The 25,297-nt window shown below is 44.2% G+C and overlaps 2 protein-coding genes across 3 annotated transcripts in view; one reads left to right on the forward strand and one right to left on the reverse strand.

Annotated features, from left to right (window-relative positions):
- The first annotated feature begins 4,149 nt into the window (after positions 1–4,149).
- Positions 4,150–25,297, forward strand: part of LOC144107037 (uncharacterized) — a 45,724-nt gene continuing 24,576 nt past the window's right edge. For both annotated transcript variants that reach the window (XM_077640020.1, XM_077640021.1), the window contains exons 1-2: positions 4,150–4,274; positions 24,846–25,006. In XM_077640020.1, the coding sequence (XP_077496146.1) occupies positions 4,170–4,274; positions 24,846–25,006 (266 nt within the window). In that variant the 5' untranslated portion in view covers positions 4,150–4,169. The remainder of the gene's footprint in view (positions 4,275–24,845; positions 25,007–25,297) is intronic.
- The window catches only part of LOC144107038 (uncharacterized), a 439,706-nt gene continuing 434,958 nt past the window's right edge, over positions 20,550–25,297 (reverse strand). The window contains exon 3 of the mRNA XM_077640022.1: positions 20,550–20,892. Within this exon, the coding sequence (XP_077496148.1) occupies positions 20,744–20,892 (149 nt within the window). The 3' untranslated portion in view covers positions 20,550–20,743. The remainder of the gene's footprint in view (positions 20,893–25,297) is intronic.

The following is a 25,297-nucleotide window of genomic DNA, read 5'->3' on the forward strand; positions in this document are numbered from 1 at the left end:
CGCTGTAGTCCGCTACGTCTGGTGCGCATGCTTTGTAGTTGCATTACAGCAACGCGAATTTTTTTCATCATAGCTTTATTACTTTTGTACATCGCTTTTTTCCCTTATAAGGAGCTAAGATGTGTTTTGTCTTTGAATGTGAACACCGTAGCAATGACTGACTGCCTGAAGATATTCCGAGAAAGAATAACGTCGTTTCTTTCATTTTTTTGGTTGGCGTTCTTTTCAAAATTAAAGTAACTTCCTTTCCTAACCAAACAGACCTCTATCGAATGCCTTCTATTGCATCGCTACCTGAAAGATTTAATCTGTATCATGCGGAAGGAGAAGTATAGAGCACATGACATTTTGCTGCTTTCGGTTTCTATTTTAAAGTAGATTGTTTTCATGTGTCCTGAATTCAACTGTACATAGATTTCTTTCGTTGGCTGATTGGAAAATACTGCCGGTGGTGAATATCCAAAACACGTAGCTGAGAGAAAAGTGGCCCTAATAGCATACGTCTGTAAGACCAGATGGCGCCTAAGAAGTCCGAAGCACATGGCTCATGGCACAATACACATAAAGATTTCTCTTGCCAAAGGAAAGGTACCTTATTTTTATTCGACCACAGGGTCCCATTGTGTGTCAAATAGGAATATAGAAATAATCTCTCCACTTTTATTTTCGCGCTGATTAAAGCCTAAGACAATGTCAGCGCCCATTTCTCCAAATAATGTGCTCGCAGTAATGTGAAGACAATGCATGCAAGTAAATGATAGGAGGAGGAAACAATACCTCGCTTGTTATGCTGTCTATCACAATACGGTTTGTGATCTCCACTGCGCATTCCGACAGCAGCCGTCGACTTCCATGGCATGTTGGAAACGACTTAAAATGTTATCCCAGTGGAATTCAACGTCTTTAAGCAAATTGTTTAGGATACTTGCGGCATTCAAAAACTATTAAAGTGCCGCAAAAAGATTTTCAACAAAAACTTTAATATATAAACACCCTGTGCTGCTACAAATATATAAAGGTTGCTGAAGAGTTTTTTAACCTCTACATTCACATAGGCGCTAACTGGCGCGACAGCGAAAATGAAAAAAAATTCATAAACAGTATTGAGTGTGGGTCTTCTTGAAAGAACAAAAACATGCTTACATCGTTGTCTTGAAGCCGTGCTTGTTGGTGAGTTCCAGTGTGCTGAAATAAGAACAACGCAAAATTGTTGAAATGGTAGCCATTTGGAAGACGACATATCGAGTTCCAGAGGCCATCGAATCGGCGCCCCCACCAGCCTCAAATGTTAATAACGGTAGCGCTTGGGTTTGAATAACGATATCAGTCTGTTATTACTGTCACATTAAAAAGACATATAAATTGAGTGTGAACGAAGGTCAATAAGCAGGGGTCTAAAATACAGAACTGCAATATTTAGCAATGCACGTTGTTTGATGATGAACATAAATTGGAAACTCCCCAATGTATAATAATCGCCTACTGTTAATTGCTGCACGACACACTGCGTTAATGGCACAACTAATCAGTAAAAAAACAATTGAAAGATTGTAGAATGGTACAGGTATGGTCGGAGACGAGAGAAAGAATACCGCATAGCTAAAGCGATTTCCCTGATAACCTTGTCCCCAGAAAATAAAGAAATTAGCTTGACGCCGGTAATAAAGAAAATTACATTAGGCGAATGTCAAGCGGAGAATGTTTATCGCTTTAGGCCGTGTTAAAATTAGAATGACACCGAGCATTCCAGATAATATTGCTACAACACAAAAGGCAATCTAGAAACTCAGACCAGGAATGAATCAACACCAAAAGAAAAAAAGTTGATGCTTAGCTTCATTGTAGGAAATTGTAGAAACAGATTCTGTGGATAGCTTTGTTGCAAAATTGGAGTCATATTTTGGCTGTTCATGAAAGTATTTGAATGCGTAGTTCCAAGATATTGCGTTGGTTGAGTGATTGGACACTAGTGCACGTGTGATTTCATTTTAAATGTAAATATTGCAATGTGCTGAATAGTGGTGTTTTATAGATCCGCGATAACTACAAGAATATTATATGACAAATATTACAATTGTTTTGAGTACTTTGTTCCCTGATTCATGTGAAACAAAAGAAAGTGTCTTGTATTGAATTCCAGTGCTGTTGTATGGCAGTTTTTTTTTGCTCTATTTTTTTTCTTTTTTCCTGCTTATCCCATGCTAGTGTGTATATCTTACAATCCACTTCCTGTTTGGGCCTGTGCAAAGGCCTACAGTATTGTTAAATAAAATAAATTACCACTGATCTAAATCTTGGCATGCATTTTTTCCCACATTAGTTAGCGCAGCAGACTAGAAAATTTAATATAGCATGCTGCTGACTGTTTTTGTAAAACCACATGAGCAGAATATTTTGTCTAATGGTATAATCAGTGCTAAGGTATGTGCAATAGGATTACATCCGGAAAAAGGTTGCTTTGCCTGCTTGCTTTTCGAAGGCGCCTACATTAAGCCATGTTGCATCCAAATTTCGTCGAGCCACAGCGCCGAGGATAATCACCTGTTCGGAATTCCAAAAACTGATATGACTATTACTAACGACCGGCTACAAGTCTAAGAGAATGTAGGAGGCTCACTCTACTAGTTAAAATTTATTTTTTAAAAATTAGTTTCCCAGCTTACTGGCTATGAGGATTCACCGGTTTTCTGGTGTCCGCCAGTAATACCATTTATTTATTTTTTTGTTAATTTAGGTTCCCTCACACAGCGTTTCCGCATGGAGTGTGGCGCACCATTCTGCATTCGATCACGCTACAAAATTTCCAGCATGCGTGATGCGTAGGTGGAGTAGGTAGTGTTGTCAGCAAAATGACACTAAATCATGCATATTAAAACCTTGATGGTAAAAAAGTCCACAATCGCATTTTTCAACAATGTAGATGCAGATGTACTGAATGCGCAGTGATGAAGAGACACATCTGTGGTTTCTTTTCAGCCGCCGCGGTGGCTGAGTTGTTACGGCGCTCGGATGCTGGCCCGAAAGACGCGGGTTCGATCTCGGCCGCGGCGGTCGAATTTCGATGGAGGCGAAACTCTAGAGGCCCGTGTACTGTGCGATATCAGTGCACGTTAAAGAACCAAAGGTGGTAGAAATTTCCGGAGCCTTTCACTACGGCGTCTCTCATAGCTTGAGTCGCTTTGGGACGTTAAATCCCATTAAACTGAACTAAAACATCTGTGGGTTTCATCAAGAAACAAACAATGGATTCTTTCTTTTTCTCTGAGCACGGTCATTTTAAGTGCAGAGTTGTTTCAGCGTAATTTACTGATATATTTTGCAATGCAAAACACGAGAGTGTGTTCGTCTGACACGAGGCGCGATCGGCTGCGGCGATAGCCTATAGTTCTCTCCTGCAGTGGACGACGCAGTTGACCTGTTCGCGGGGCAGCAGGTTGCAATTCCAGTCGCGGCAATGTTTATCTATTTACTTATTTATTTATGATTTGGCTTGATTACACGGATTGCGCCGATGCGTCTAAGCCGACAAGCGGGAGCTTAAAGCTACACTATAAAATTCAGAAATGTGGATTTTTCTATCTCTCTTCAAGAGAGCCTTAATGCCCACGAGCATAAACTCCACAGTTTGTTATAACTGACATGTCAAAAAATAGAAAAATAATGGTCTTAAGGAAACAACCTGCATTGAGGCAAACGACCTATGCAGGTTATTATCGCGCATGTTGCACAGATAATTACAGTTAACTTCTGTGTAACCTCTGTCTCCTTACGTTCAAGTCGCCCTGCTGTTGAAAGCCCGTAATTAGAGCTATAATGAATCGCTACAAAAAGGTTCGTTGGCGCTGTTTTTTTATTCCCTCTTATCGCCGTAGGGGTATTGTGTTAGGAGCCATTGAGAAGAATGATCCCAAGGAGGCTACAGCTCTTTATGTGGAACAAAAGAAATGCAAAAAAAAAATTGGACACTCATTTGGAGAATTAGATAAGCTATGTATTCTAAAAAATGAAGAAACGTTTTTTGTGTTACGCGTTGTCGGTGCAATTCTCAAACACATAATGATGTGTTGCGCTCAGTGAACGTCCTTCGAAGTTTCGAAGCTTGGACTATATAACTCGGGTGCCTCTATGACAAATGGTGGGAGCCTCCTGATCAGTCCAAGTGCACAAAGATGACTGTCCTCGCCACATTTATTGTCTTCGCTTGTGTTGTCACAGCGCTCGGGAGCGAAGCACCTACTGGCAAGACGGCTAGCGAGGGTACAGATGGCTACAGCGTAAGCGAAATTTTTAACTCAGCAATTTTTTATATACAACAGTTGAAATCATGGTAGTCTTGCGCGTTTGCTAGGTTTATAAAGCTTCACTTAAATAGAGATTATATTGTTATACAAAATATTGCAATCAGAAAGCGCATCGAGCTCCTAGGTGGCCTTAAGCCACGGTGCTACAGTTCCGCAAAATAGATCTTTTGAAAACATGTGCGTTCGGATAAACCAGTGTTTTATTCTATATAAGAAGCAAAATCTAACGAGAGTCGTCAGAGCACATGGTGCGTGCGGCTTCATTTCTCCATTGTAAGCATTATACCTGTCCCGAAAGGCAAGCAACATCCCCCGTTAGGTTTATTTATGATGAGCGGAAAGTTGGGAAGGTCACGTAGTCTCATCTGAGTCCGCTAGCGTTGCTGTTTTTCTAAGAGGATAAATGGTGCATACCGAATGTAGGGGACCGGCTAAAGTTCGGCTAACGAGCGATGGATTCTCAAAAAAAAAAGTTTTTGTAAAAAGTTTTGAATGATGATAGGCCGACGGTAACTAACGCTTTACAGGCCATTTTTGCGTCAATCAAAATGATATATCTTTCCACCGAAAGAGTATCATCAGGAATCAATCAAAACAACTGAGTTAATATTCCAAAGCAAAATACAAGTGTTTTATATTTTGGAGGGATATTCAAAATTTTTTACCGTGACATTGACGATAAAAGTATCGACATAAGCTGCCGCGACAAGTCACGAAAAGACCCGCAGAATGGTGGAAACAATTTCTCTTTCGAAGGTACACATTACGCTTTAATATACTATAGAAATTATGTTACTACTCGTCAAAAATATGCCTTCGAAAAATAGTGGACGACGGGCTACCGCGTGCATATTTCGCGAAATATTTCCTGCATTCGCTATATGGCGCAAAAAAGGGCTAGTTTCCTAGATTAAGGATACGCCATTCTCCAAAGAGAAAAAAAATCACTTCTAGGCGCAGCCCACCAAGAAAAACTGTGAGTTCGGTTTGGGCGCTATTGTTTACATTGGATGTAAACTGGTTAAGAACAAATCGGTTCATGTGCGACAAATCAGTCAACATAAGAATGCAGGCTTCATATGCAATGTATTGGATTATTTGAATACGGTTGAAGTTTGTGCATGAGTAAACAAGGAGTATTAGAAACATTTCGGGATAAAAATCGTTTCATTTTAAAAGGAACTTCTGAATGGCGGAGTGGACTCTCCTGCTCCTCTACCCAAATATAAAAGGTTGAACGAAAAGAGCAACACTAGTAGAGGTAGCTAGAGCTAGCTGTTTCAAATAGTTTTCTAGGAGGTGCCTTCGTAAAGCGGAGAAGTTGTGGTGGACAAGACAAAGTGACCGGTCATTTCGGGTATATAAAAAAAAATGGGGCCAAAACACACAACACCAGACAACGTCTGCGGCGGATGAGTTTAATCCATATTTGCTGGAACTTAGACCTATAAAACAAACCTCAACCTTGCGGGATGGCCATTCGTTAATGCTTAAGGGTAATAGAAAGGTACAGTAGTCGGAGAAGGAAGCAAGTGCTGAAGCAAAAATTGCGTGCATTCGCATTTACCTCCAAAACTTAGCCTTCATATAATATGGGCAGGTCGGGAAGAGATGCTTTCGCTAAGGTGTCTCCAACCTGATTTGAATACACTGTTCTGTGGCAAGGTGTTCAAAGTAACCTTAATAAGCTTACGCGTGGTGGCACCGAAAACTTGAGCATGCGTATCTAGCGATGGCATCTCCAACTGATGAACCACTGGCAGTCGTCAGCAGTCGTTAAAGAAGCGCAGTGAGCTGGTTATGAGTGACGGTGGAGAGCAGTAGAGGTTACGAGGCCGGGATAGGCTACACTGCTTAGCGGTCGCGTTGGACTGGGCTGGAGTGGCGTTTCCTTTTTGGCTATTTGCTTTGGTGTCATTGGGTTGTTCATGTCTTGACCTCAGACAAACGCCTTCTCCCGACGCGTCAGCGTTGACAAACTGAAGCAAGATCGCCCTTTGGGCGAGTTTTACATTATTTATATCAAAGGGGAAGCGCGAACCAGACCGACGATACAGGCGACACAAGCAGTGACCCAGACGTACTAAGGAACAGACAGCTTGATGGAGAAAAAAAACGGAGTCGGTGACAGGGGTGCTGAAAGGGCAACATTTTTTGCGCTAATTTTGGGCACGGATTGGTTGCTCGAACGACGCATGCTAAGCGTGTCAACTCCAAGAGCACATATTAAATTGCGGCTGTCATAAGGGAGTCCTGAAATACATAGGTTATTGATTTCTTGCGTTATGCGGAACATATAAGTCGGGCTTCGGGTGGGCTGGGGAAGAGCTGCAACAGAATATACGGAAGCATATTGACGGGTACACCCGTCGGAGATTTCGGCGCCCGGATAGCGAGACCGGCTCTTTAATTTGCGGGGAGCTAAAAGTAAACAAGTGGGAGGTGGGGTTATTGTTGCGTAAAGTCGCCGAACTGAATATTTCAACTCCATGTAGGCGCACAAAATAGGCTAAAGTTTCGGATTGAAGGTGAGCACACTCGAGACGGCCGGGTTTGAACATGGCGGTGCACCGGCCCCCGTTGTGTCCCAATGCTCCCGACACGTCGGCGACTCGGTGAATAGCCGGAAAATATTGCGCACTTACGCGCATATAAGGCGGATTTCCACACCTTTCAGAATATTGTAGACCCATCGGCTCGACGCCGGAGAGGAATACCAGAGCGCTGAAGGTTGGCGTCTGTCCGGCGTTGACAGCTGACATAGTGCACTAGCCGATTAGGGCCCGGATGACAAATTGCGTCATGGGGACCCAATTACCCCATAGTGACCAAATCCTGGTTGAGAAGGGAACCAAGGCCATGATCTGGCAGGCAGCGCTTCACGATGACGCTGTAGATGTACCATTCAATTAGCGCGTAAAGTGCGCCGCACTTTTCAGGGCACTAAGGCAATTGCAACAAAATTTCAAAACTGAAAAAAGGTGACCTAGGATAAACTTTTCTGTAAAGATCTCATAGTGCGCATACATTCCGCCATTGTTGCAGCTCCGTTAGCCACTTATTCCTCTATTCGAATCGAGGCCACAAGCACAAGTCGATCTGATGATTGCTTTATACATCAGGCATGTCAGAAAACGCCCAGTTTCCCAGTTCATTTCCTTTCCCCAACAACCAGTTTACCAATTCACTAATTTGTATATCTACGGATGCCTAAAACAGAGCCAAAATAAGGCAAGCTTGATCTGCGCATTCTGGAAATGACGCCATCAGCGTTCCAGCAGATCGATCCCGGGAGGCTGACAGACGTGTGTTCTCGCGGAGAAAAAAAATTCTCCGGGTAACCCAACGGAGGTCGGCGTAACAGATGGTGCCCTTTTGAAAAGCCGGCGCATTACAATGCAGAACTGGCTTTTGCTCATGCTTGGTTCGGCAAGCGCGCTACACCTTGGCTTTATTGCTGCTTCTTGGACCAATGTCGTACCAAATCATCTGCTGGCCTGCTCAGCCATATCTGCGTACTTACCTGTTGTTATTTGTTAACTGTGCATGCAAAAACAATTATGTGCCTTCTGGAACACTACAAATTTTAAGTTTTCTAGCCTGAAAAAAATAATGGGTGATCCACTCACTAAGGCGCTCGAATAGGTTCCTGCTACAATGTCTACTTCTAGATTACGCATATGAAGGAAAAGATGAGATTGTAATGCCGTCTTATAGATGGGTTCTGAGTTTCTGCAGTATTTGCCTTTGTGTGGGCTGCTTGTGCATAACAAAAGAGGCAAGATTGAACTGTTGCTCGGTTTGGTATACGCTTATGTACCGCGAATAAAGCTCTGTGCATTGTTGCAAGCCGTAGATATTGTAGAAGAGTAAGTCGGGCAAAAGTGTAAATATACGAGGGAAGAGGGCCGTTTGTCGACCTCTGTATTTTATATGATTATTATGGCGATGATGATAAGGAGGTGTATGTTCCGGAAAACTTTACGCTCAGGATCGTCTAGAAATGTAGGATTTTGTTAACTATGACGAGGAGCGACGGTGCATTTGGAGTACGAATATTAGCCAAGGGCAGACGTCCTGGGATAGTATGCGTTTGGCGAACTCTGCGCTGCATGAAACGTGCAAGGTGCATGTGTCATGAAGCATGGCCGACTCTAAGGCGAGAATCTGTGTGCTTCAGGCAGCACCGTTCTGCAACATATTCATAAGTTCTTGTTACCGTTGTAATATGTTGTGCAGATGTGCGCTTGGGAAGGCACATTGCTGTTTGCATGCCAGCTTATAGAAAACGTCAAGGGAAAGGTGCCGCCATGGTGCGATCCGCAAGCGCTGAGTTGAATGCGCAGAACGAGGCTTAAATGCGGTATGAGCAAGGACACAGCCAGCTCCACCAACTTCCAGGTGTAGAGCTGAGAAATAGCGGGCAGTTCCCGAGCAGAAATCTACCATTTCGGGGATCCACCCTGAAGCTCATCGTAGCTTTCTCTTTCTCTGCTCCTGCGCCTTTCGCTGCGAAATATTATTCCTGGACAATGGCGCCACTGTTCACCCGCTTCCATAAACGCTTCATTTCAGTGTGCTATCAGAGCGCATAAATTAAGACTATCTTAAAATTTGGAATAGTTTAAAGCTCGATATCAGCTGAGGGTACCGAAATGGGCTGATAGGCGAGTACAGCCACTCGATTTCCAGAGTGACATTACTGTGTACTCAATACAGTGTTTCCGTTTCTGTAGGATACAAGTGGTCTTTGATGTCGCGTACTCCACTACGAAAAAGCGAATAGACCGTGCGAACTAACAACAGAATGCGCCGGCCTTCTCTGAAGTTGCAGCGCCTGCTCTTAGTAAATGTATACGGTGGCTGACGAAATATATTAGCTTGTCGACCCAAACACTTCTGTGAGGCACGCCTGCATACAAAGAAAAATCGCACTCGGCGCCATTTGCATGGCCTCTCCGCTCTACCGCACGGCTGTGCCTTGCTATGTCAGGCAATCTTAAACACCTCTTAGTAATTTCGCCCTCCACCGAAGCGAACTCGCACCTGTCATAGATTTAACACACTAAGCCACAATGCGCAAGAACACCTCCACTCCCAAGCGCGCATAAACCAGAAGACCTGACATAGCACATTGTCTGTATGGAAGACTTCCTGGCTCACATGCTATATGATAAGACATACCTGTACAGATATGTCAGTGGACATTAGCAGAATCCAGCGTATTCGTAAAATCACTGACTGCAGCAGAGCGACTATTTCATCTACATTACCAACGTCTCGCACAACTGTCATTTCGAAGAGCTTAATTTATTCTTGGGAACAGCTTCCAAGTTCGAATAGACCAGCCGTTGGGCGAGACTGACGCGTACCCACGAGGCAAGTTAACAAGTTAATCCACGAACTTGTATGAATCTCGGGCGTGTGCAAATACGACGAAAAAATTCTTGAATGCTGCATGACTAATCCTATCCATCGTTATCAGAGGTTCGTTGTGTCATTGATCCCTTTTTAACAAGTATCACATTTTGCGGCCTTTCTGGAATGCCGATGGCGTGATCCTTTTCTGTTCAGCATACAAGTGTGCTCTGCAATTTTGTTCACTTGGAAAGCTGCTCTTCCAATGTTCACATAATCGAATCGTCTATCTAGCGAGAAACTGAGCACTTGGGCTACAGTAATGTGTTGTGTTACTGTCTGAGTCAAAAGCATGCTTAAATGTTAGATAGTGACTTATAAAACAGCGCTACGGACACAGGACTGGGAAGAAGAAATGGACACAGACGCGCCCTTTTCTTCTTAGCGGTCATGTGGCCGTAGCGCTGTTTTTTAAGCAACCATGCAAAACCGACTCGCCCAATCTACCGTTCGTCTTAAATGTTGGCATCGCTTTCGTTTTACATAGTTCTCACAAGCGCCATGTATATATAGCCTCGCAACGAGAATATATGTATATATAAGTTTGCAACATATTAGGAAGAATATTCTGTGCAAGTACGCCAAAAAGCTGCAATAATTTTTGTTGCAAAAGCCGTCATACCTATAGTTCTTTTTAGCGCTTAGAAAGACGACATAGAAAAGAGTGAGGAAGGCAACTTTCAACAGTTTTATTATGAAAACAAGAAGTGCCTTATATAGCCAAAAAGTGGTTACATATGTATAGATATATCTGATTATGTACACCCTTTTTGGGAATGCAAAATAATCGATTAGTTTATGTTTAACATCAACGATGTTGAGGGGCCGCAAACAAAACGCCCCAAGATGGCCATGACGGAGGAGAGGGAACAACTTTGTTTTAAGGAAATAACGGAACAACTTTGTTTTAAGGAAAGAACTAAAAGTCCTCAAGGGTAGGTTCCTACTTGTCCAATAGTCCACGGGCCTGGGCTTCACGGAGAGCTCAGTCAACTAACCATGTTTGGCCAGCTGGTTGAGGCTAGCAGAGCGGCCTCCTATGAGGAGGGGGAGTGGTTTGATATGGGGCATTCCAAAAGATATTTCATGAGGGTGGCCTTGGTCATGCCACATGTTGAGCAAAGTTGGACCGTCAAGGTAGAGTGGTAGCGATGAGGGAGATAAGATGAAATGTAGCAGTTTGATGGGTCTGGGTCCCGTGCCCATGCTGACATACAACAAGCGTAGGTACTATGGGGGAAAAAATTCCCCAGGACGGGCAACGAGCAATTTTGGCTAAAAGCTCCCTTGTTAATCATCGCCTGCTATTAAGAACACTCGTCATAACACGCTAGTCCGACTTTCAACTCGACAAGCGCGATCTCCAGCCTGGAGCTAATTACAGAGCTATAAGCTTCGGCTCCCGATTACGCGTCCTGGAGAGTTTTGTACCCACAGTACAAGGTCATATAGTTACATACATCTGATAAATTAGAAAAATAAGTTATTCCAAGAGAAAGCAGAGAAGATACTTCCGCATTTCTTGACCATCATTAATGCACAGACGCGGAATTCGCCATTGCTTAAGTTGTCGAGTTTTGAGTGTGCATACTTTAGGAGATAAGTTTGTGGTACTCCTAAAAGCATTGCTGTTTCTTTTAATGCCTGTTTGAAAACGCTTGGTTAACATTGTTCCGTAAATTTCAGAGATACGTGATAGATTCAGTTCTGTAAAGATAGGGTAAAGATCTGCGGCCGTAGAGTGGAACATTATTGATTATTCGAACTGCCTTTATCTGTGATTTGTAAATTTTGGTAATCTTCATGTTAGTGGCAGTATTCCTTAACAAACGACAGCAGTGTATATCCGTCAGAAAATGAAAGATTTATATAGTAAGAGCATGACTTTTTTGTAAACATGATAGTAGCTTAAAAAGGACGCCAGTAACACGTGAGATTATAGAGATGACTAAATGATTTGTCTGGTTCTATTATATATGCCGTTAAAACAATACACAATGAGATTTGAGAAAAGGTAAAGTGGGAATATTTGAATTATTTGCTACCAGTGAGTCTCGTACGTCGACTTTGTGGTTTTTAGGCGTGAAGTGGACTGGCTTAGTTTTATTGTTATTGATAATAAGAAAATTGGCTTTACTCCATGATGGTAATGTCGAGAGGGTACCATTCGCATTGGAAAATACGTCCTAAATATATGATGCACTGAAGAGTAGTGGTATCGTTAGCGTAAATCACAAAATTTACAGCATTATGAATAGCTACCATATTATTTACATAGATGCAGACCAACAAGGTTTCAAAAAAACTGCCCAAGGGCACACCTGCATGAACTTGTTTAAGGTCAGAAAGACAATGAAGAAAACAGCCTGTTGTTGGCGGTGCTGAAAATTGTTGGCGGTGCTGAAATCTAGTAACTTAAGGAATTACTAGAGACTCCACAGTAATTTATTTTTTCTAGGCGCGAGAAGCGGTTGATACGGTCGAAGACCATTTCATAATCGATGAATATGACTAACTTGCATATTCTGCTTGAACATAATTCCAATATGATATCTTCTTGGGCTAGTAAAGCAGTTTATGTTTTAATGCCTTTGATGAAACCAAATTGTGAGGGTGCAAATCACTGAATGCTTCAAAATAAATGAGTACATAGAGCTATGTACCAGGTTCTCAAAGCCTTTAAAGAAAATCGGGAGATAGATGTGTGTCTGTATATTGTAAGTTCGTTTTTATCGTCGTCTTATTAGAGAACGGTTACTATGGTAATTTGAAGATTTTAAGAGAAGGTTCGCCGCAAGTAGAGCAGGAAATATTGTCACGGAATATAGGGCGACAGTTCACTGACAGACAGAATACGGGGGCTAGCCAGCGCGATACACTTCAACGTCGTCACATTCATGCGCAACCTGAGAGCACCAGGGGCATTGCTCCCGCTCCAAAGAAACGAACAAATATATAAAAGCGGGGCTGGAGCACGAGCGATGGAATTGAAAAAAAAAGGTCAGCACAAGAATGAATGAAAAACTTTATTGGTTCCTTTAGGAAGTAGTAGCGGTAGAGGACGAAGTCATCGTCTTGAAGCTTGGGTCCTCCTTGACCGTGGGTGGGCCCCTAGTCCAGGGCTCCACTGAGTCGGGCCACCTCGCTTGCGTGTCCTATGAGGGCCCTTTGTACCCCTAGCTCGCAGCTGGTGAGCCGGCTCTCCCATTGCTCCGCACTTGGTGTTTTGTGTTTGTGGAATGCTTGATTTCTTCCGCACTCCCATGTGACATGATATAGTGTTGGTTTTGCTCCGCACCACGGACAGTTGGCGCTATACTGTGTGGGGAACATCTTGTTTAATATGTATAAGTTTGGGAATGAGCCTGTTTGCAGTCTTCGCCATCCTGTGGCTTCCTCCTTGGATAATGCTTTATGTGGTGGGGGTATTGGAATCTTAGCCCCTTATATAGGTTTAATAATTCCGAATAGCTCTCCCTGCAATTAATCTGGGGCCCCTCCGGGGTTAATGACGTTACTGCTCGGCTGGTCATTCCTCGAGCTAGGTTGTCTGCCCCTTCGTTGCCCCCTGATCCCTGCTTGACTTGGTATCCAGATTATGTTGTGTATTGGTCGTCCTTCAGGGAGCAGAGCTCTACTGAGGATCTTGAGTGCCGTGCTGCTAATTCTGCCTCTAGTATAGTTCCGGCACGCCTCTTGTGAATCCGTTAAGATGTTAAGGGATCTCCCTGTCCTATATCCTTCATTCGCTGCCAGGGCGACAGCAATCTCCTCTGCCTCCGTTATGTTAGATACTTCGGCTGTGAGGCTTGTGATGTGTTCGCCGTGGTAATTTACAACTACTGCTACCGCACTATTTTTGTGTGTTTGGGGGTATAGGGAGGCATCAGTGTAGGCTGTGTTGTTCCGATGCCCCATGTTCCTCTCATAAAATTCTGCCCTGACCTGTCTCCTCTTAGCATGGTGGTTTGGATCCATGTTTCATACTGTACATTACCGCGTGAAGTTTGGTTTAATGTGGACTACTTGCACGACCTCAGAGCGGGGCGGGCGACGCTGAGGCGGCACAGTCCCGTCTGGAATAACTTCGCAGGTCACTTCCGTGACACGGTGCAAAAGTGTGTAACATCCAAAGTAACGGCATATAAGTTTTTCGGAAAAGTCTAGGTGGCGTGCCGGGGTTCACACCCAAACTTTGCCACAGGAATGGTACGTGACGTGTTACTGACGGAGGTTCTAGAGGCGCGCATCTATGCCCTGCAGAAGCTCAATGTGAATACGGGCAACGTGACGTGCTTCTTCGGTGCGCTAAGAAAACAGCTAGGCGTCTGGCGTGAGCGGGCTTTCATCAGTGAAACATGGAAGCTTGGCATCCAATATCATCTGAACGTCACGTCCTCAAACCAGACAAAATAGTGTAAAGCGGGTAGTCTCTTGGACGACCGTGTAGTGGGCGTATGTGAGGTACGGGAGAATCTCGTCCCAGGTTTTGTGCTGCCAGTCTGTGTACATTGCGACCATGTCGGCGATTGCTCTGTCGAGTCTCTCTGTGAACCCGTTCATCTGTGGGTGATAGGCAGTGGTTTTGCGATAGCTCGTGTGACTGGGCGATATTTATGAAGTGCCAAGCTGCATTGCCTTATTTTCCGTATACCTCGTTAAATACAACGTTTGTCCGTAAAGTTCGGAGACTGAGTCCATTAAAAAAATGTGTTTAACATTGAAATCGTTTGTGCAGCACCGCTTCGAAATAGCCTTCTTTACAGTCTATACACCGCTTCCAACGGTTCTTGAGGTCTGGGAAACAGTTTAAAAACGCTTATTTTGGCAGCGCTGTCAGCTCCTTTGTCGTGACATCTTGAATGGCCTCCACGCTCCTCATCAAGCGACTTTTAGGGCTCTCTTCACGCAAGGAAACTGGAAAAAATCGCATTGGGAGAGGTCTGGCGAGTATGGCGGATGGGGAAGAACAGTAATGCTGTGCTTTGCGAGAAATTTTGTCACGATGAAAGCAGCGTGCGGCCTTGAGTTATCTAGGAGAAGGCGCCATTGTCCAGATGCCCATAAGTGATCTGATAGCATGCGGACTGTATTCGTGCGGTCTTGCTGTACAATTTGTCTGATCCGAGCCACGTTGTTTTCATTCCGTAAGGCTGTGGGGCGCCTCTGCCTTGCCTCGTCTTCCACCGACGTTCTTCCCGAAACGAACCTCTTGCGCCACTCGAAAACTCCCGCCCGCGATAATGTCTCGTTGCCGTAAACGCCATGAAGGAGCTCATACATCTGTGTGGCTGCCTTTCCAAGCTTCACACGGAACTTTATGTTTACACGTTGTTCAAGGTGGACGTCCATCTCTACACATTCACTCACAGTTGACAGCGCAGACGACTAGTGACAACGTATTTTCCTATATGTAGTGCTATCTAGCGGCTGCCACAGCCTTTAACATAAATAGCTATGGTTAGCCCGAAAAGATGGCGCAATACATACGCACAGCATTTGTTTTGGGGAATCATTTCTAGAGAAGAAAAAAAGTCAGTCTCGAAAGTTTACAGACCAAGGTTGTTGTCGGTCGCGAATACCATCCGTTTGTGATCGGCCGATGACACAGAAAATAGGCGCAGAAGATTGATGCTGACTTGGTCAAACGGCATTCGAGGCGGATCAATAGGTTCGAGCAAACCCACGGGCTTGAGAGGGGCGCCTTACAATCTCGGCATTCGCGGCAGCCTCGGTCGGACGTAACGTTGGACGGCGTAAGAAAGTGTGGGCAAATAATACGTTAGGCGCACGCGTGCAAGTGCGCATGCAAAGCACAAGTGGCCGGAGATGGGCTCATCGTGGCAAGCCAAAAGGATATCGGCGCGGAGGTCTGCCGGCATGACGACGAGGTGCGCTCGGTCAACAGAGCTGGAGTTTTTCTTAAACAAAATGCGGTTCCGGAGTTAGAAGGCAGGCAGGTTCCTAGAAAACTGTTGAGGTACGCCAGCAGCTCGGCCCTGCAGATAATCGGTGGCCGTTCGCATGCCTAGGTCAGCTCGCTGTAGGGTCATTAAGTCTAAGAACCTGACAACTCCAAGAAAACCACTCTCGTCCTCCATGCTCTCATTGGCTAACCCGACGGGTGCGCGCGAGAGTGCATGAGTGTCTTCGTGCGTCTGGCCACATTTATACACAATGGTGTAGTCGAATTCTTGGAGGCACCTTCTTGGAGGAATGGTTGGAGGCATCGGGGCACCTGGCCACAATCGGTCGCGAAGATTGGCCAGCCAGCACAAAGAATGGTGGTCGGCAACCACTTTGAACGGGCGGCCGTAAATGTAAGGACCAATTTCATGATTGCCCACGCAACCTGAGGCATTCCTTTTCCGTATTAGAACAGTTTGTTTCAGCGCGAAAGAGTGTGCGGCTTGCATATGCGATGACACTTTCCACGCTATCTCGCTCGACAGACTTTGTCGCGTCCAGTACTTCTGCTCAATTGACTTGAAGAGCGGGTATTTGCAGATAGAGGTCGACAAGGAGGACCATGAAAAAGCGGTTTTCGTTACCCCCGACCGACTGTAAAAATTTCAAATGCTGCCTTTTGGGTTATGTTCAGCGCCGGCAACTTTCCACCGCATGATACATAGAGTTCTCGCTGGACACAAATGGCAAACTTGTTTGGTTTATCTCACTGATGTCGTAGTGTTTCCCAAAACTTTTGACCGACAAATTAATCTCCTGCTCAGAATATTAGAGGCTCTCCGGTCGGCCTACTTAACGCTGCAGCCCGAGAAGTGTAACTTTGGGTATAAAGAGCTGAACTTTCTCGGTCACCTTTTGAGTGCCAATGGCTTTAAGCCCGACGTCGAGAAAACTGCTGCTGTCGCCGATTTTCCCGTTCTACAACCAAGAAGAGTGTGCAAAGCTTCCTGGGTTTGTGCCCATACCACCGCCGCCTCATAGCCGACTTTTCGAAGATTGCCGCGCCCCTGTACCGCCTCACGCGCGACGATAAACAGTTCGTGGGGGCCGCCCAGAAAAGAGGCTTGCGCCGAGCTGCGCAGATGACTCCCGTTCTTGCGCGCTTTCATGAATAGGCTGACACCGAAGTCCACACCGACGCCAGCAGCATCGGCCTTGGCGCCATACTCGTCTAACAACAGGTGGCAATATTCTCTAACACAGGCAATATCAGATCGAACACGCAACTAACCGGTCGAATGACTGGCCCGACTATACAGGTACTATTACTATTTTTGAGCAAAAGGAACACAGTATGTTTTGTTTGCTCTTGTTGTCGGTAGATTGTTGTATTGGCGATAGATTGATCTTGTTGATTTAAATCACATGAGAAGTCAGCATCAAATGCGTCGCTTACAACTGACAAACAGAATTATTGAATGAATTTACCAACTCTGCACGTGATAGGCGTTTTTTATTTTGAGCTATCTCATTTGGCTTAATTGAATTGTACTTCTTTCGAGTTATGACGCCGTTGAGTTGTTCCCAGACTAGATCAGTACTGAAATAGATTGCTATGAAAGATGTTATGCATATACTCTGTATTTTCGCATCGTACGAGACTTTTAACTTCATTTGATATTTATCACCGTAAGCATAACTACGCCCACTGCAGTACAAAGGCCTGTACCATATCTCTCGAATTAACCTTGTCCTGTGCCACCTGATGCAACCGCATCCCCGCAGACTTCTTAATCTTATCCGCACACCTAACGTTTTTCCGCCGTTTTCTTGGAATCCACTCCGTTGTCCTCAAAGACCAGCGTTTATCTTGCTTTCGCAGTACATGCCCTGCACAAGCCCATTTCTTCCTCTTTATTTCGGCTGAGATGTCACTTAAGCGGTGTTTCATCCCTCACTCACTCTGCCCTCTTCCGTCTCTCAATGTTACACCTAACATCTTTCTTTCCGTAGCTCGCTGCGCTGTCCTTAACGTAAATTGCAGCCTTTTCGTTAGCCTCCACATTTCTGCACCATAGGTGAGTACCAGCACGGTACAGCTGATTTTGAATAAATAAATAAATGAAATGGAATAAAATATACTTTTCTCTTGGGGGAAATCGGTAAAGTGCCATTAATTATCTCAGAGAACCTGCGAAATGCGTTCCGCCTGATTTTTATTCTCCTATTTATTTCGCTCTCGTGATTAGGATCTGCGGTAACTATATACCTGCCATAAGAGGACGTATCCCTTTGGCACTTCCAGCATCTCACTCCAATTGTAAACTGCTGTTCCCTTTCGAGACTGTTGAACATTACTCTGGTTTTCTGCATGCTAATATTTAGGGCAACAGTAGTGCTCTGCTTGCCTAACTCATTAATCACGTTTTGCAGTTCGTCTCCTGAGTAACTCAGCAAGGCAGTGTCATCAGTGAGTTGCCGATTAGATAGGTACTCTACATTAACTGGCATCCCCAACTGTTCCCAATCCAAGCCTATCAATACGTTCTGTAAACAGGCGGCAATATAGTGTATTTCTGTAGGACACCCTTTCTTATTGGAATATTATTGCTGACTTTGTGGAGGCTTATGGTAGCTGTGTACCTGTTATAAACATCTTGCAGCATATTTACATTAGGCTGCTTAGCATCCTGAACGCGCAATGTCTGCATGACTGCTGCAGTTTCAACTAAGTCAGACGCTTTTTCGTAATTTATAAAGGCCAAGGCCAAATATCGGGGTTAGTTATAATCTAAACATTTGACGATTACCCGATTCATTGCTTTATTGTCTAGTACTCTTTAGAGAAACCTGCTTGATCATATGATGGATTGAAATATAATGTTTTGACTCTATTACTCTTGACATCTCCTTTTTGTGAATTAAGATCATCTAACGTTCTTCCAAGCTTATGGTATGCTCTAGGTCATACGGCATTGCGTATACCGCGTGCCTAGTTTTTCTAGCCCACTATCCCCTCCGTCCTTCAAGAGATTTGCTGTTACCTGATACTCACCTGCAGCATTCCTCCTTTTCATCGCTTCTAAAGCTTTCTTCACTTCCTCATTCGTTGCTTGCGGCATTTCCCACTAATGTGAGCTACTGCCTCTTTCATTAAAGTTCAGATTTTCTTGGCTGCTATATTTATTTGTGTAGAACTCTTCGGCTATTTTTATATATTTATTTATTGTACCCTCTGGGAGAAGGCATTACATGACCTTGTCCATATCGCTAATGACACTGATTTATTTGTCTATTAAAGAATACATTTGCTTTATGCCTACTTCTAGTTTCCTCTTCCCGATTTTAGTCTACCTTGCTTCTTTAGAGCATGCTTGATTGTGTCGATATTAGACTTCCTTATATCGGCTACCTTGCTCTTATTAACGCAGCTGATAGCTTTGCCAGTTCTATTCTGTCTGTGGGGTTAGACGCCTTCTTGCTTTGTCATTTCTTAATCAGATCATTCGTCTCCTGAGATGGATTCCTGGTATCCTGTCGAGCCAACCTGCCGCCTACATTTATTGCAGATTCCGCAATGTTGTCTGTGAGATTATTTTCCTTGCTTGAACATTAAGGTAGTTGTCCTCTTTTAAAACCGAATATCTGTTCGGCATAGATATCCCACTAAACGCTAACTCCTTAAAAGGCTTTTCCTGTACTAGATTCTTCCTCTCCCTCTTCAAGTCTACGCTCATTTGAGAACTTTCTATCCTACGATCGCTGCAACGCACCTTACCGAGGACTTCTATATCCTGCACCATGAAAAGGTCAGCCAATAGTATGAAGTTCGAGTTACCAACTGTGCTTTCCTATGTCCATTTCCTGTTTCCTCTTTTGCGAAAGAGGTAATCATATTCCGGAGAACTTTTCTCCCTACGAACTCTACTAAGAACTCCTCTAAGCTAGTCCTAGAGCCTATGTCATGGTCGCCTACTGCCTGGCCTCCAGCCGACGTCTTGCCGACTTTGACAGTGAAGTCGCCATGAATACATTGTACTATGTTTTTACTTTGCTCATTGATGATTCCACGTTCTCATAGAAGCTTTCTACTTTCTGGTCATCCTATCTAGATGTAGGCGCTGAGGCCTGCACAACCTAACGATAGCTGCCACCCTCTCGTTAATGCTATAGAATTCCTTTATGTTGCCAGCTATATCTTCATTGATGAGGAACCCCACACCTAGTTTTCTTCGGTCCGCTAATCTACGATAGCACAGAACGTGCCCGCACTTTAACACTGTATATGCTTCATCAGTCCTCCTAACCTCACTAAGCCATATAGCATCCCATTTAATAGGCACTAGTTCCTCTAACATCACTGCTAGACTATCCACACTGCCTAAGGTACTAGCGTTAAACATTGCGAGGTGTCCAAAGCCAGAGATTCTTAGCACTCTCCGCGGCGTCGCAGGTCCGACCACCGCCGTGGTCAGTTGCTCCGTGGTCCGTTGCTCCGCGGTGGGCAGTTGATATGAGGCTGTGAACCAGTACTACACCAGGGTGGCCAAATGCTGCTCTGGTGAAGTAGTGCGTTGTAGGTTGTGGTCACCCAAGGTAGGCCGCACCCCTGGCCTGATTATCCCATTCGATCGACACCCCGAAATTTTTTTTTAATCGGTGGCGAATTGCGCGGCACAGAGACCAGAAGCACGGTCCTCTTGCAAGCGAGACTGACGCTCTTATCTTTACGCCATTGCTGCATCTGTGCAACTTTACTAAATAATAAAATTGAGTTTAAATAATTTCAGTACTTACTCGTTTTAGTTTTTAGTCTCAACAAAGCGCTTGTGAGAGCTGTGATTGATACGTATTTTTTGAAGCTCCTGTGGTGTTTCCAGAGTTAGTTTGTACCCTACACTCAAGGCCAACACAACTCCGCTAGCTGGAACCGCAGTTTTGGCCGCGAAGAACCCCACCGCAGTCAAAACCGTTTAATGGACTTCCCAAGTTCAGTCGCACAAAAGCAGCAGCTCCGCAGCAGGCAAGCAGCGGCAGGCAGCAGAACTGAGAAACATCTCGTCCCGTGGGCCGCGGCAGTGTAGTCGCCTCTGACCGCTGCCTCTGGCGTCTCGCCTTCAACTCGCCGCTGCTCGGTGCGTGGACGGCCCACGCGGCCGCCGACGAACCGCGAAGAAAAGAGGGCTGTCCACGTGATTACGCTGGGACATGGGCGCCTCTTCCCCGCTTCTCACGCTGTGTTCGGAGAATGCCGGTACGGAAAGAGCTGCGGTAGGCAACGAGAGACAAAGATGCTCAGGCAGGTGAGGGGTAATGTGGATCCCCACAAACTTCTTTGCTATCCATGGCTTCTTACCTTTGCGCTTGTATTCAGGCTTTTATATGGAAAGCAATATATTACAGGCACATTACAATTTTTTTGTAAACAAAGTCGTGAGCGTTGTTAGCATCTATGATCGAACAGACGTCGCGACAATCAATTACTGACACGTGTTGTCCAAATGTTTCTACGCTCTTTGCGTTAACACATCGAAAATTTCTAAGAATGTTGTGTTTTGTTTGTGGGAAAATCATTGTTTAGTATAAGAAATATCGGAAGGCGGTCACGAGCAGCGGCGTTTACCACACCTGAGTGAAGGCTGCAATCATCTCAATTAGTAATAATACATTCAAAGCGGATACAGCATTTTGATTGCGGGTAGCTGGAGTAATCACATTAGAAAAACGATTTGAAGCGAGACATGCGCACAATATATGTGGCGATTCAGACCCCTTTTGAATATCAGTGTTGTAATCACCTCCTAAAATTCAGAGATAGCCATTTTCATTTACCGAGTTTAATACTTGCCAAAGAAGGTAACAAATTTACATGCAGTTCCGCTCGGCAGCCCGCACATAACACAAAAAACAATGTCACTACTTTAACCCTCAGAACATCGTAATCGTCTGAAATAATGGAGTGCGAAGCAGTAAGATCGCAATTTAATCGTCTCCCTCTCGGAAGGGGCGGTTTAAAATATACTTTGTGCATCCTTGAAGACTGAAAAAATCGACATCGGTTTTGTACCATGTTTTACTATTCACGAGCATATCCGAATCAGAACCTAAAGTGGGAAGAAGAGCGAGGATCTCCTCTGTATTTCTAGCTTATTGCGCTATGATATGAATAAAGGATGTCTTTTGGGGGTTTGTAGCATGTACAGCTCGTAGTTCATGTGAAGTGAGATAGCCAGTAGATAATCTTTGTCTGAAACGTAGGGTTGTGAAACACAGAATAAGAGGAATTCATTTCAAATTTTTAGACGCTGAAATGTGTCGCAATGAATGTGAAGTTTCCGTTTTCGTTGCAAAAATCTTCCCACCCATTTCCTTCTTCTTGCGCAATGGTCATGCCCAGTATTTTGCTTAGCTGAGGCCGCAAGTGTTTTCTGAAATATTGGGAAAGAATCTGTGAAGGGAAGGTCGGAGGTGGAAACACGCTTTTTTCCTAGCGTTTCGAGCCACAGCGTCCCGCTTAGATCGGCTGTGAAACTGATCCAGAATATTCCATTTATCTTAATCCTTTGTGGGCAGTCTATGACCTATTTTTTCGAGCGTTCCTGGCTGGTTCTTACGCTCTGTGGCATAGAGTGCCTTTGATCTCTATATTCCTATTTCTTGAGTGCTGTTCCAGTTACCCAATTCTCAGTTTACTTTCGAGAACTTGTTTTTTTAAAGCTGCGCTTCTTTTCCGAATAATTAAGTGGCAAGTATCGCCGTGTCCTTGTTTCCTTGTCCTTTTCTGTGTCCTCTTTATGCGCGCAAAAAGAACTCTGAGAACGGACGAACTATCCACACGACACATATTACTAGAATCACGACACCTAACTTTCTGATTGATTGCATTGCTCAATTAAGTCATGAATTTTGGTACCCAACTACGACTACGAAGGAAAATTGAATTTTTTTTTCTGGAATCGAATCTTGTGGCTTACTGAGAACGCCGCCAGTTCCGCACTTTTTGCTTACATATTTAAACTCTAAGTTGATTAGCAGTGATGAGGGTCAAAAGTTTTGACGGTGGCATAAAAAACTCTATTGGCGATACCTTTAGAGGCATAGGACGTATCGGCCATTTACGACTGACAAAAACTTGCAACTCTCACAAGCTTCTCGAGAAATGCATGGAAATGATACGGACAGCAGAGATCTGATGCGTCCCAAATGGCTAAAAGTTTTGCGTATGAAGAAACGTATCGGCTTTGGAGTTTGCCGACACATCAGTACCAATTTCTTCACTCAATCGACCCACATCTTAGATCAAGACTCTCACCCAGAATTCCTCGACACCTCGAAATACTTTATCACCGACTTCGTCTGAATGCTGCATATACAAATGGCCTGCGATACCGTTTTGGACAAATGAACAGTCCGCATTGTTACAACTGTGCTTCGATAGAAACTGTGGAACATATCCTGCTTGAGTGCCCTGCGTATGCTAACGAGCGTGCGTACTATGAACATTGCATGCAGAAGCTCTGCCCAGTGCTCCTAACAATGGACAAAGTTTTAGGCCCCTTAGCCTGCTTCAGGCAACAGAGACTTGCAATGAACTTTCTTTTTACATATTTAAAAGACATTGGACATCTCGAGAAGCTCTAAATTCACTTGCAGGTTACCTTCATGCATTCTTCTTGCAGTGAACTTCGTCAGCCCATTCGTCGGACTATGCACTCCATCATTCCATAGGTTACATCAATACTCGCCACTGCATCCTTAGTACCCATTTCATGGCTGCATTTTATCTTCGTGTTTTTTTCCACCTCTTCCACGCTCCTCTCCTTCAGTCTTTATCTCCCAAATTCCCCTCCCTACGCAGAGTAGCATGCCAGCGATATTGAAACGCCGGCTAAATTCTCTGTTTCTTCATTAAAGAGTCTCTCTCTCTCTCTCTCTCACTATTTGAAGAAAATAGATACGAGGTGCTTATGCAGTTCACAAAACTGTGCGACGCCGCGAAAACACAGGCTTCTTACTGCCAGATGAGGGGAGAACAGGGGGTCCATGGATTGCCTAATATGTGAATAGCTGTGATTCGTCAATCGCGTCTTGAGTACTCTTTCCACCCTGATAATATGTTAATTAAGCCTTGTTTTTGTTTTATTCTTTGAGCTATCAGCTGGCAATATTATTATGTTTGCCCGCAGGAATCAGCCTGTTAATTTAATTCTCGTGCCGGCTGAAGAATTGTCAGCTGCTTTGTTTCAGATTTGCATGCATAAAGTCGGCGTTCATCATTCTTGAAATCTGCGCTGCTTACTCGGAGAGCCCGCGGCTTACGAGTCAATCTGTTGATATGCCGCCGCGGTGGCTGAGTGGTTATGGCGCTCGGCTGCTGGCCCGAAAGTCGCGGGTTCGATCCCGACCACGGTGGTCGAATTTCGATGGAGGCAGAATTATAGAGACCCGTGTGCTGTGCGATGTCAGTGCACGTTAAAAAACCCCAGGTGGTCGAAATTTCCGGGGTCCTTCACTACGGCGCCTCTCATAGCCTGAGTCGCTTTGGGGCGTTAAACACCCATAAACCATCAATCTGTTGATGAAAGCAAAACAGGAAAGATAAAGTGGGGGAAAGTTGGTTCTGTATCATTGTTTACTGCGCGCTACAACACGACACTACAACCTATGAGACTTTTCTGCTCTTTTTTTCTCATCATTTGCAGTGTTGTGTTCTAGCCTTCAGGAAACCACTATGCATAAAAACGTGGCTCTTGATGCGAAACTGTACGGTGAACTGGTGTTTTCATTTTAAGAGTTGATTAGCGAAGGAATAATTTATATAAACGCAACATTTTCCAGAGACGTTGTATAAATCTGTCGGCTTCAATGGCATGTTGCTGGCTTAAAACGATACTGGAGCGTTCTGCTCTCAAGGCTCTCGGAACGAAAAAATTTTAGGAGTTTGAAAGATTTTTTCAGGCTCCTCTATCAGAGCATCCAGAAAGTGCGGTATTGTAGGAAAACAAAGTTCCAAATTCTTATTTGTACGTAGAAAATAGCCAAAGCTAAAAGGCTGAACTACGGATAAAAAAATGTTGAGGACCGGAAACCACCAAAATATTAAGAAAATTGCTCTGTAAACTATAGTCTGTACCTGTATAATATGTAAACTGTCATCTATAAACAGCCTCTGAAGTTTTTGCAATAAACAGTGTTACGCTTCCTTTATTTTCGTCTTAGCTCTTAGAGCTGAACAGCACATTCCGTTTGGTGGACACAACATTACCGATTCAAACTGGCAATACCTATCGTTGTATCACTGCCACCACCACCGAAAAGAATGACACTACACATGAAGTTACCGAGACGGTGGAATACTTTAGAATATCATCGGATAAATGGTAAGTTGTCCTGTTATTTCAGCTTTTATAATGCATGCCGGTGACAAGCAGAAGTGTGGTGCAAATGGTTTCATTGAGAGCTCGCATTAGCCGCGCCATTCATACTCCACGTTTAAGACTACACAATAATCTATTTTACTTTACTTTCTATAGCTTTGTTCCAACCTCAAAAATCACTTGAAGAATGGTTTCAAGCTTTTCTGGGTCTACTAATCGGAACAAATAGCCACACTTGGTCGTTCGCAGCGTTAGCTGCTCTTATCTCTTCCCGCATTTCGTTTCGCGGACGAC

Source organism: Amblyomma americanum, chromosome 10 (assembly GCF_052857255.1).
Source record: "Amblyomma americanum isolate KBUSLIRL-KWMA chromosome 10, ASM5285725v1, whole genome shotgun sequence".
Classification (NCBI taxonomy): Eukaryota; Metazoa; Arthropoda; class Arachnida; order Ixodida; family Ixodidae; genus Amblyomma; species Amblyomma americanum.